At 43.4% G+C, this 13,381-nt stretch overlaps 2 protein-coding genes across 2 annotated transcripts in view; one reads left to right on the top strand and one right to left on the bottom strand.

Annotated features, from left to right (window-relative positions):
- CUNH9orf152 (chromosome unknown C9orf152 homolog) overlaps positions 1 to 11,233 on the top strand; it is a 31,148-nt gene extending 19,915 nt beyond the window's left edge. Inside the window, exon 2 of the mRNA XM_073677732.1 lies at positions 9,532 to 11,233. Coding sequence (XP_073533833.1) covers positions 9,532 to 10,055 — 524 coding nt within the window. The 3' untranslated portion in view covers positions 10,056 to 11,233. The remainder of the gene's footprint in view (positions 1 to 9,531) is intronic.
- The window catches only part of XYLB (xylulokinase), a 452,351-nt gene that overhangs the window by 412,420 nt on the left and 26,550 nt on the right, over positions 1 to 13,381 (bottom strand). The gene's annotated exons all lie outside the window — the stretch shown is intronic.

Genomic DNA, 13,381 nt, shown 5'->3' with positions numbered 1-13,381 from the left:
GCAGAATATCAAGATCCAGGGGTTCCCACAATACCCCTATTCAGTATTCTCCCAACACACTGGCGCGGAGGGCGAGCAGAGTGAAACCCGCAGGCGCGGAGGGCGAGCAGAGCGAAACCCGCAGGCGCGGAGGGCGAGCAGAGCGAAACCCGCAGGCGCGGAGGGCAAGCAGAGCAGAGAGAAAACGCAGGTGCGGAGGGCAAGCGAGGCAGAACGGAGCAGAGCGTAACCGCAGAGCAGAAGGTGCAGGCAGACAGGACAGGGCTCTGCTCACATGGAACAGACTGGGAAACACAGGAAGATAGCTAGAACACAGGAGGTAGAAACGGAGGCAGGGAAACAGGACAAGCAGAACCAGATACACACAAGGTACTTGCAATGAAGTAACGAGTGGACACAAAACTCACAAACAGAAGTACAGAGACAACAAGTTGGAGTTAGGTGCAGGTTCAGACACTGCAGGAAAAGGAAAGGATAGGACATAGAGACAAACCGGTAACGGACTAGGACACAGTTCAGACAGGAACTGAACCTGGAACAGATACAGGAACGAGCCTGGGAACACAGCCCCCAGGGTGGCGGAATAGACTAGAAGTCACCGATACAGGTAACGAGCCTGGGAACACAGCCCCCAGGGTGGCGGAATAGACTAGAAGTCACCGATACAGGTAGTGGGCCTGGGTACTCAGCCCCCAGGGTGGCGGAAACAGACAAGATACAGGACAGAACCTGGCAACTCAGTTGCACAGAACATACTGAAAGAACGTGTTGCTCAGGCACCTCCTACTGGGTGGAGGGGAATTAAGTATCCAGTGACTCTCAGCAATAGGCTGGGGACGCATTAGGACTGCGCACACTGTAACTTTAAGAATCAGGAAGTAACAGGGCCCCTGCCCTAAGCAATCAGACAAGAGACATGCACACAGCAAGTAATGAAGCAAAGTGTGCAGCCTGGACTGATGGGTAAGTTGGCGGTCTTGCATCGTGGGAGATGGTAAGCCATGCCAGCACGCCGCCAGGGATGTTACAGTCACATTCAGCTTCAAGCACCTCCTCTGACAGGTAGTATCATCCTGTCTCCAACCTACCATGCTTAAATTATCTCTAAACCCCTAAGACCAGTATATGTGCATCCAGATCTGCTCTTCTGTGCAGTGCTACTCACAGAATTCACCATTTTGAGATGTGATCTTCATACCTGTTTGCTAAACCTGGAGTTAAAACACCAAGCTGGCCGACATCCGCGAGCCACAATTCATAGGACTATGAGCCACATGTGGCTCCTGAGCTACAGGTTGGGGACCCCTGTTTTAGACAGTGCAAACTTGGGGTGCACTTACACTGGCCAATAATCAGAAAAGCTCCTTTCCCAATTATCAGTGTGTGTAAACAGGCTACTGATCACCCAAAAGACGAGTGTTTGAGTTTCATTAACCCCTTAATGACCACTGATATGCCTTTTCACGGCGGCAGTTAAGGGTACTTACTCTTCAGCGCCACTGTTTTACAGCGCTGAGGAATAACAGCGTAGCGCCCCGCAGCGTTGGAAAATCTGGAGAACTTGATCAGGGCCATTTTTGCGGTCCCGATTGTGTGATCACCGTTATTCAGTGGATAATGGTGATCACGAAAAAAAAAAGTGTGCCTGTGGTTACAATCATTTCTCTCTCCTCTGACATGTCAGAGGAGAGAGAAATGAAGCCCCGCTCCCCTCCCCCTCGTGCCCTTCCCGCACTTCTGCCATCCACCGGATCTCCTGATCCATTCCCAGGCCCTCCGTCATCTTCCAGTAAAAAAGAAATGGCGGGCGCATGCGCAGTGCGCCAGCTGAGATCTGCCGGCCGGTACCCGACAAGAATAGGGAACTTTCCTATTGGATCATTTTGATCACTGTGATAGGGTTTATCACAGTGATCAAAAGAAAAAAAATAATAAATCAAATCCCCCTTTGTCACCCTCTTAGCGAGATAAAAATTATAAAAAAAAATGTTTCCATTCTTTGCAGTTAGGGCTGGGGTTAGGATTAGGGTTAGGGTTGTGTTGGGGTTAGGATTAGGGGTAGGGTTGCGTTGGGGTTAGGATTAGGGGTAGGGTTGGGGATGAATCAGGGTTAGGGTTGTGTTGGGGTTGTATTAGGGTTAGGGTTGTGTTGGGGTTGGGGATGAATCAGGGTTAGGGTTGTGTTGGGGTTGTATTAGGGTTAAGGTGCTGTGGTTGTGTTGGGGTTGGGAATTTTTCAAAAGTAAAGAAAAAAATGGTGACGATATGACGATTAGTGTTGAGCGCAAGTGCTTGCTACTTTAGTTTGCATCAGGAGCTCGGGTATGCACTGAGTATCGTGGGTCCTTGAGTGACATGCTCGAGTCCCCACCTCATATGTTTCGTGGCTGTTATACAGCAAAAAAAAAAACACGCAGGGATCGCCTGCCATTTACAGGCAATCCCTGCATGGTTTTTTGGGGTGTCTAACAGCCTCAAAACACGCGGGGCGGGGACTCGAGTATGTCACTCAAGGACCCGTGATACTTGGTGCATACCCGAGCACCCGCGCTCATCACTAATGACAACATATTCAATATAACGACCTAATGTTATCAAATTCTGTGTCGCACCTCTGGGTTTAAAATGCTCACAATATCCGTTAATACTTGAGGGGTGTAGTTTCCAAAATGACTTGTGGGAGGTTTCCACTGTTTAGGCACATCAGGGGCTCTCCAAACGCGACATTGCATCCGCTAATTAGGCCAGCAAATTTTACATTCAAAAAGTGAAACAGTGCTCCTTCCCTTCCGAGCCTTGCCTTGCGCCCAAACAGTAGTTTTTCACCATATATGGGGTATCAGCATACTCAGGAGAAATTGCACAATAATTCTCGGGGTCCATTTTCTCCTGTTACCCTTGTGAAAATAAAAAAATTGGGGCTAAAAGATAATTTTTGTGGAAAAAGTTAGATTTTTTATTTTCATGGCTCTATATTATAAACTTCTGTGAAGCACCTGGGGGTTCAAGGTGCTCACCACACATTTAGATAAGTTCCTTGAGGGGTCTAGCTTCCAAAATGGTGTCACTTGTGAGGGGTTTCCACTGTTTAGGCACATCAGGGGCTCTCCAAACGCGACATGGCATCCAATCTAGATTCCAGACAATTTTGCATTCAAAAAGTCAAACGGTGCTACTTCCCTTCTGAGCCCTGCTGTGCGCTTAAACAGTGGTTTTCCCCCACATATGGGGTATCGGCATGCTCAGGAGAAATTGCACAACAATTTTGTGGTCCATTTTCTCTTGTTACCCTTGCGAAAATAAAAAAATTGGGGTCTGAAGTAAAATTTGTGTGAAAAAAGTTAAATGTTCATTTTTCCCTTCAACTTTGCTTCAGTTACTGTGAAGCACATGAAGGGTTAAACTTCTAGAATGGTGTCACTTTTGGATATTTTTTTGTCATATAGACCCCTCAAAGTCACTTCAAATGTGATCTGGGCCCTAAAAAATGGTTTTGTAAATTTTGTTGGAAAAATGAGAACTCGCTGGTCAACTTTTAACCCTTATAACTTCCTAACAAAAAAAAATGTGTTGCAAAAATTGTACTGATGTAAAGTAGACATGTTGGAAATGTTATTTATTAACTATTTTGTGTGACATGACTCTGATTTAAGGCCATGAAAATTGAAAGTTTAAAAATTGCAAAGTTTTCAAAATTTTCGCCAAATTTCCATTTTTTTTCACAAATAAGCAAAAGTCATATAGAAGAAATTTTAGCACTATCATGAAGTACAATATGTCATGGAAAAAAATATCAGAATCAGTGGGATCCGTTGAAGCGTTCCAGACTTATTACCTCATAGTGACACTGGTCAGAATTGTAAAATTTGGCCTGGTCATTAAGGACATAATTGGCTCCGTCACTAAGGGGTTAAAAGTCATTGTTAGCAGCAGCAGATTGTCCTGTGTAAACAGCAAAACAGCAGGGGCGGACACACCATTGGTGCAACACGGGCGGCCGCACAGGGGCCCAAGAAGTAAGAGGGGTGATTTACACCTCCAAAGCAGGTGGAATTGTGTATTATGATGAGCTATTAGACTGCAAAATGCCCATATACTGTTCTTGCACAGGGACCCTCTACTGTCTGTGTCCACCACTGGTAAAGAGGACATGTGATTCTGAGAACATTGATATGCTATGCTCAAAGAAAGATTGTGTTCATGATCAGAAGTTGAACTGTCTAAACTGGCTATTAAACTACTGCAAATTAGCTTACATACAGCCGATCGGGGGTCGTTTAATGGCCGTGATCATCCTGTGAAAATGCAGCTCTTGAACAGTCTTGAAATGTGAATATATATAAGTGGTTTACGCCAAATGTTGGTGCCATTAGAGCACAATTGGGCAATTAATTTTCCTGAGGGGGCCACAAGAGACTGTTGTGGATTGCCGAACCAATATTAACATATTAATTATAATTATTATATTATTCATAATTAGATTAATTGTATAACTTAATATTGAGCAGAATTAAGTATGCTGACATCCCCCTATATACCGTTTGAACCTGAAAACAGCCCCTTCTATATATTGTATGAGCCCCCACACAGCCCCTCATATACCATAAGAGCTAACCCATAGCCTCCCTATATACAGCATGAGCCCCACACAGCCTCTCCATATACAGCATGAGCCCCACACAGCCTCCTATCTACAGCATGAGTCCCACACAGCCTCCCCATGTCCAGCATGAGAGCCCCTAGCCTCCCCGTGCCCAGCATGAGAGCCCCATAGCCTCCCCGTGCCAGCATGAGAGCCCCATAGCCTCCCCATGCCCAGTATGAGAGCCCCATAGCCTCCCCATTGTCCAGGATGAGAGCACCATAGCCTCCCCATTGTCCAGGATGAGAGCACCATAGCCTCCCCATTGTCCAGGATGAGAGCACCATAGCCTCCCCATTGTCCAGGATGAGAGCACCATAGCCTCCCCATTGCCCAGGATGAGAGCCCCACAGCCTCCCCATGTCCAGCATGAGATCCCCACAGCTTCCCCATGTCCAGGATGAGAACCCCACAGCCTCCCCATATCCAGCATTAGAGTCCCACAGCCTCCCCATGTCCAGCATGAATGACCCACATCCTCCCCATCTCCATCATGAGAGCCCCACAGCCTCCCCATGTCCAGCATGAGAGGTCCACAGCTTCCCCATGTCCAGCATGAGAGCCCAATAGCCTCCCCATGTCCAGCATGAGAGCCCAATAGCTTCCCCATGTCTAGGATGAGAGCCCCATTGCCTCCCCATGTCCAGCATCAAAGCCCCATAGTCTCCCCATGTCCAGCATGAGACCCCCATATCCTCCCCATGTCCAGGATGACACCCCCATGTCCAGCATGAGAGCCCCATATCCTCCCCATGTCCAGCAAGAGACTCCCATAGCCTCCAAAAGTCCAGGATGACAACCCCATAGCCTCCCCACGTCCAGCATGAGACCCCCATAGTGTCCCCATGTCCAGCATGAGACCCCCATAACCTCCCATGTCAAGCATGAATGCCTCATAGCCTCCCCATGTCCAGGATGACACCCCCCATAGCCTCCCCATGTCCAGGATGACACCCCTATAGCTTCCGCATGTCCAGGAAGATACCCCCATAGCTTCCCCATGTCCAGCATTAGAGCCTTATAGCTTCCCAATGTCCAGCATTAGAGCCCCATAGCCTCCCCATGTCCAGCATGAGAGCCCCATAGCTGTTAACAGCGGGAGCAGGTGCGGCTGAGGTGAGAGTAGTCTCCTCAGCCAGTGTCTGTGTGCAATGTAAAAAAAAATGTTAAAATAAATCGATATTAAAATAAAAAAAAACACTTCATAATCACCTACCGCCGTCATCATGAGTGTCCCACGGCAATCCAATCATCTGGAAGCACTCTATACACTGACAGGAGCGCGATTGCTCCCAGCAGTGTACAGCGCTGAGCTGCCGGGACGGAGGTCACTGGGGTTCAATCAGCTGATGATCAGCTGAGAGCTCTGGTGACCTCACGGCACCGGTGCTGCGTGAGAATTTTCTCATGCACCACTGATGCAGTACGTGAGGTCACCAGAGTTTATCAGCTGATTGAACTCCAGTGACCTCCGTCCCGGAAGCTCATCACTACACACTGACAGGAGTGATTACATTCCTGTCAGTTTATAGAGTGCTGTCCTCTCGAACAGTCACACCAGTGATTGCTGGTTTGACTGCTGTAGAAGTGACCCAGATCTTCGTGGGACACTGGATTATGTCATCACTTCGGACAGGTGAGAGATATGGTTGTTTTTTATTTTTTATTTTTTTTACAGGTGACAATGGCTTCAGCGGAATGGACGTTAGGTGAGTATACAGTGTTTTTTATTTTTAAATAAATGATTAAAACTGTGTAATTTTATTTAAAATAAAAGACTTTATTCTGGCTGTGTCTTTATTTCAAAAACTTTACTACGGGGTTAGTAATGGGGACATCTTGTAGATGCCCTCCATTACTAACCTGGGCTTCATGTCAGCTGCCAATACAAGGCTGACATGAACCCCAACCCTATTACCTCACTTGCCACTGCACCAGGGCAAGTGGGAAGAGCGAGGCCAAGCACCAGATTTGGCGCATCTTATGGATGCGCCAGTTCTGGGGCCGCTGAGAGCTGATATTATTAGCCACAGAGGGGGCCAGGATCCATGGCCCCTTCCCTGGCTATTAATATGAGCCTGCAGCTGTCTGCCTAGCCTTTGCTGGTTAGAATTTATAGGGGGACCCCATGTTCATTTTTTTCTGGGGTACTCCTGTAAACTAGCCAGTAAAGGCTAAGCAAACAACTCTGGGCTGTTATTAATAGCCAGGGAACATTTTTGGCTAATGGCCCTTTCCTAGGCTACAATTAGCAGCTCTCAGCTGCCCCAGAAATTACATGAATGGGAATTAGGGCTAATGGGATTAGGGTTTATGGGATTAGGTGTCGCTGACACCAAGTCCTTTGTTTAGTGATGAAGAGGTGTCAACCAGACACCCTCATTACTAAGCCTGTAAGTAAAAAGCTAAATAAACACACACAAACAATAAAACACTTTATTTGAAATACAACAGACACATTCTTTAATCATTTAAATTAACCAATATACTCACCCCCAGTCCGATGGTAATCCAAGGGTTAAAGCGATGTCCTACGTTTCTTTTTTCAAATATCTTTAGTTAGCTCCAAAAAGCATTCATTGCTATACAAAAATGCATCAAAAAACGCTTGCAAAAAAGCACGTTTTTTTCCGCAGCGTTTTGGCTGCCAAGAGGTGCAGAAACCTTGCAAATATTTCTGCAATCAAATACTGAACATGTGCACATAGCCGGACTCTTTCATAACTGCAAAATCGGAATATGTAAAAATAGTCAAAAACACAAGGCAAAGAAGTCAAGCTGAAAACAAGAAATAATACTACTACTAGGAGTTAAACAGACATGACTAAACCAGTGGAGAAAAAGACTATATCTGGCAGATTTCAGCAGTAAGCTGGAAGCTTAAGTAGGGTGTGGTGCTCTTCAATTGGCTAGAGCAGAGAGCTGATAACTCCAGCTGGATAACACATACACCCATAATGAGAAAAAAAACACAAAATTTGAGTTTGGTTTAAGTTGGTATACATTCAACACATAAATGCATGTTTCACAATGGCCATGAATCAGAAAAACCTACAAGAAGCAAAATGAACACAATCCTTGCTGCAAATAAATAAAAAGCAAGTGCATTTAAATGAAATAGGGTTCTTAGTAACACTGTTTTTGATCAAAAATAGTATAAAAGCTATCCCACCGCAACAAGGTGAACCCGTTCGGGAAAGTCCTACACTGTCTAATATTAAAAAAAAATTACCATGTGTCAAAACTGACCTCTGTGTGAATAAGGGCAGACAAAGGACTGGGTCCCAAACTGTGGACACCAGCCAAGGGAAGCTTTTCAAATGTATTATCCAGCTCTAATACTGTCAGACTGGATGGCACTACAGGTCCCAGCCACCCTAATCTAAATGGCTGGACAGAGCCTGTGCCGTCCAGAGCTCCTGGTTCCAACATGTCTTCTATAATCAGTACTGTCCGCAGAATGAATACAGCAGCACCTGGCGACAGAAGATGTCACAGGAGGAGGTCCTGATGGAGATGACTCCAAGGCAGATTTAGCAAGAGATTGTGCATCTTATTGATGAATGCGGCACACCCTACACTGAGAAGAAACTCCTGCGCCAATATTAATCACACCCAGTTTCTTATGAAATATTATTTGAGAATATTTACGGATTTAATCACTACTAGTTATAATAGGGCATAAGACAGAACTGTTCTGACTTGATTAACTGTAACAGCTTCTATCAACTTTCCCAGCCTTCAAAACTGAACATGTATCTTACTCTACAGCCATGACTTTAAATATATAATACACACATATAATATTTATATGAATATATATATATATATATATATATATATATATATATATATATATAGACAGTTCAATATCTTTTAGTTTTGCATTGCCATTGTGGACAGCAGTGCACGCACACTGTACAATGCCTAGAGACATATCAGCTTTGACTTGTTTAATCTAGAAACTGGATTCCCTCCAAAACACAAAGCTCATTGCCACGTGTACAAAATTACTGCATATAAACCTGTGTGCCAAGGCGGCTTTGTAAACAGTGTTCAATTAACCCCCATGCTACAAAGAGAGACCTGGACAAAGGAAAATGAGCACTAATAACTTTACCATACGTTAAATAGAATTTACTACTGTAATTATTTAAATGGCACCGACATACTCCACGGCGCTGAAGAGTGATTGTCCCCTCACATCAGATCAGTCCATGTCCCCACAATATAAGTTCCAAATTAACCAATTAGTGTGGTTTATGTGTGTACTGAAAAGAGGATTTCAAAGCAAATTCGGGAAGTACAAACTTCATAAACCTTGGTCAAATTTGAATTCAGGACCCCCGAGCTGCGAGACTACCCAACAAGCCAAGTGGGAGCCTCTGTAGGCTCATTGGCATGATTGTATAAATGCTTGTCCACCAATAAAAATGATAGTTTTTTGTAGAGATGTGATGTGCAAGTCATGAAAAATGTAGCATGGAAGTGATGTGCAAATCAGACTGGATGTGCACTGGGGGCGTGTCAATGCACTTGAAAGAAGTACTCCAAGTGCAAAGACACACCCCCCAGAGCACTTCCAGCCTGATTTGCATTTGTTTTTTCACCTGATTCCTCATAACTGGTATATAGGATCTCTACAAAAAAGGCAATATGTTTGCTTAATGACAAGTGCCTATACAGCTATATCACTACTTCCATAAGAAGTAGTGATATGGCTTTAAGACTTAGGGAGCAGTAGGACATGATAACCACTAATATTTTGTAATAACTTCCAGAGGTAAGGGTCTTTGGTTCCTTGCTGGTTATCCTATACAGTAAAAATCTTGAAAAGTAATAAAAATTTAATTACAAAATAATTATTTTTAATTCAATTTCTTTTGCAGGTGACAATGAACTGATTTTACGAGAACCAGATGTGAACACTGTCCAAATCAACGAAAGAGTCAGAAAACATAAGGCCTTTAAGGACCAGATCCCTGTTAAAGAGGTCACTCTGGAGTTGTCCGACAAGAATTATCTGAAGGGCAGAAATGGCACTTGGCACGCACATCTGAATATTCATCGAATGGTGCAGCTGAGTAGTCGGCCGGCTCTTGAAACAAGTACACCAGACAAAACTGTACTGTTTGATAGACTCCTGAGCTCAGGTGAGCCGGTAAATTTCCCTGCGCCCAGTACTACGACAGTGGAAATGAAAGGCCTGAATGGAGATCACTACTCTGTTAGTAGTGTCCGCAGGAAATCTTCCCTTAAGAACCCGATTCCTGCATCGTGGAGTCAGTACCCATTCCCGACCTCTAAGCCGACTTCTCCTACAGAGAAACTGCTCTACTATCCTTTCCCTCAGAAGAAAAATCCCCGCATTTCAGAAGCTGCCAGGAAGCTGGGTTTATATGTAACACATTAAAGTCAATGTTTGGAAATCCATGAAACAGCAATGTGACCTTCATACGAACTAGTTTCATATCTGCTTGCACCTTACTTTCTAGAGTGAATAGTTGATTTTGGACTGATGAATAATATGTCTGTTACCATGTTTAAAGAGCATCTGTCTGTCTGTCAAGAGACAATCCCTTTAGAAAACTTTTCCACATTTTTATTGCATGTTAAAATGTCTTTGTTTCTGTTGGGTCCCCGTTCATTTGACTCTCATGAATAGTTGTTTGTGTGTAGTGTAAATATTAATTGAATTGAAGTCTTTTTGCAATTTTAGTTTAGAGCATTAAAAGGGTTTTCCCACAAAGTACATTTTAATGAATAGATCTTGGAATAATACGTTCCACAATTGAAAGTTTAAAAAAAATGTTCCTGTGCCGAGATGATCTTATAAATGTGCCCCTGCTATGTAACTTATTTGCTATTGCCGACCATGCACAGCTGATTCAGTTCATGGTCAGCACATACTACACGTTCTGGCGAGAGGGGAAACTTAAGCCACTTATGATAAGGGAGTATACAGACAAAACATCAGGGACTCCCAGCTGATCCTTTCTGAGGTAACATTTCCCTGCCTTTTTTATCACAGGCTTGAATGTTTTCTGCTGTGTCTCCAGCCCTTTGAACTCATCATAAATCAAGTCAGTGATGTAGGAGCTCCAGTGGCCCGCTGAGCTTATATGTCACGGACTTGATTTAGGACTGGTGATGCAGGAGAAACACTCATTCCTATGATAAAACAGGCAGGGAAACGTGTTACTCAGAAAGCAGCCGCTGTTGTTTCATCTGTATACTCATTTATCATAAGTGACTTATGCTTCCTACCTTTGCCAGGAACTTTGTGGTATCTACTGACCATGAACTGAATCTGCATGGTCAGACACAGCCATTACACAGTACACAGCAGGGGCACATATATAAGATTATCTCAGCACAGGAACATTATTTTTAAACACATCCAATTGAGGAACTTAATTTTCTTCCAAAATCTATTGATTAAAATGTACTTAGCTCACCAAACAACCCCTTCACTAGTATAATAGGTCAATTATGATCATTGAATGTCTAGTAAAAAAAATCAAGCTATAATACAGTATGTACTGATGTTTTACTTCAATAAAATATATGGAATCACATGAAAAAATACAATTATGTGGGTTCAGAGAAAGAAAAACTGTCATTTGTTTTACTCCATCTACCTGGCGTAGCGATGCATATCTGAATGCCTAATTACTGAGTTAAATTGTATCAAACTTCCATTGTTACAATGGTGAGAGTCATCATTTTTCATATCTTGTAATTATTTTACTTATTGCTCTCTGGTGTGTTTAGTGGACACTTCACTATGTATATATCTAAAGCCAAAAGCAATGTTGAGGATGCTCTTAGAAATCTGAACATATCCACTGACTTACAGAGGACCCTTTACCAGGTCAAATGTGACCCGTTTTTGCTCTTATTTTATTCTCGCTACTTCTGAGTGTTGAGGTTTGTTTTTTTTATAAATCCTCACTCAGTGATAAAAGCCTTTTTATCTACTGCTAATTTTTATGGTCTTTACAAAGGAGGACATGACAAGGTAATAAAATAAATACATGTCTCCTAGTAAAGACCATAAAAATCAGAACTAGCTAAAAAGTCCAAACCTCTGACACTGTATAGTGGATTTTATCATTGTAAAAAAAAAAGGGAAAAAATATATATACAGTACAGACCAAAAGTTTGGACACACCTTCTCTTTTAAAGAATTTTCTGTATTTTCATGACTATGAAAATTGTACATTCACACTGAAGGCATCAAACTATGAATTAACACATGTGAAATTATATACTTAACAAAAAAGTGTGAAACAACTGAAAATATGTCTTATATTCTAGGTTCTTCAAAGTAGCCACCTTTTGCTTTGATGATTGCTTTGCACACTCTTGGCATTCTCTTGATGAGCTTCAAGAGGTAGTCACCGGAAATTATTTTCACTTCACAGGTGTGCCCTGTCAGGTTTAATAAGTGGGATTTCTTGCCTTATAAATGGGGTTGGGACCATCAGTTGTGTTGTGCAGAAGTCTGGTGGATACACAGCGGATAGTCCTACTGAATAGACTGTTAGAATTCATATTATAGCAAGAAAAAAGCAGCCAAGTAAAGAAAAACGAGTGGCCATCATTACTTTAACAAATGAAGGTCAGTCAGTCCGGAAAATTGGAAAAACTTTGAAAGTGTCCCCAAGTGCAGTTGCAAAAACCATCAAGCGCTACAAAGAAACTGGCTCACATGAGGACCGCCCCAGGAAAGGAAGACCAAGAGTCACCTGTGCTTCTGAGGATAAGTTTATCCGAGTCACCAGCCTCAGAAATCACAGGTTAACAGCAGCTCAGATTAGAGACCAGGTCAATGCCACACAGAGTTCTAGCAGCAGACACATCTCTACAACAACTGTTAAGAGGAGACTTTGTGCAGCAGGCCTTCATGGTAAAATAGCTGCTAGGAAACCACTGCTAAGGACAGGCAACAAGCAGAAGAGACTTGTTTGGGCTAAAGAACACAAGGAATGGACATTAGACCAGTGGAAATCTGTGCTTTGGTCTGATGAGTCCAAATTTGAGATCTTTGGTTCCAACCACCGCGTCTTTGTGCGACGCAGAAAAGGTGAATGGATGGACTCTACATGCCTGGTTCCCACCGTGAAGCATAGAGGAGGAGGTGTGATGGTGCTTTGCTGGTGACACTGTTGGGGATTTATTCAAAATTGAAGGCATACTGAACCAGCATGGCTACCACAGCATCTTGCAGCGGCATGCTATTCCATCTGGTTTGCGTTTAGTTGGACCATCATTTATTTTTCAACTGGACAATGACCCCAAACACACCTCCAGGCTGTGAAAGGGCTATTTGACCAAGAAGGAGAGTGATGGGGTGCTACGCCAGATGACCTGGCCTCCACATTCACCAGACCTGAACCCAATCGAGATGGTTTGGGGTGAGCTGGACCGCAGAGTGAAGGCAAAAGGGCCAACAAGTGCTAAGCATCTCTGGGAACTCCTTCAAGATTGTTGGAAGACCATTTCCGGTGACTATCTCTTGAAGCTCATCAAGAGAATGCCAAGAGTGTGCAAAGCAGTCATCAAAGCAAAAGGTGGCTACTTTGAAGAACCTAGAATATAAGACATATTTTCAGTTGTTTCACACTTTTTTGTTAAGTATATAATTCCACATGTGTTAATTCATAGTTTTGATGCCTTCAGTGTGAATGTACAATTTTCATAGTCAAGAAAATACAGAAAAATCTTTAAAAGAGA

This window comes from Phyllobates terribilis, unplaced genomic scaffold (genome assembly GCF_046119375.1).
Source record: "Phyllobates terribilis strain yellow unplaced genomic scaffold, ASM4611937v1 Scaffold_4__5_contigs__length_816908805, whole genome shotgun sequence".
Lineage (NCBI taxonomy): Eukaryota > Metazoa > Chordata > Amphibia > Anura > Dendrobatidae > Phyllobates > Phyllobates terribilis.
Note: the sequence above shows the minus strand (reverse complement) of the source record. Positions and strands in the feature narration are given on the sequence as shown.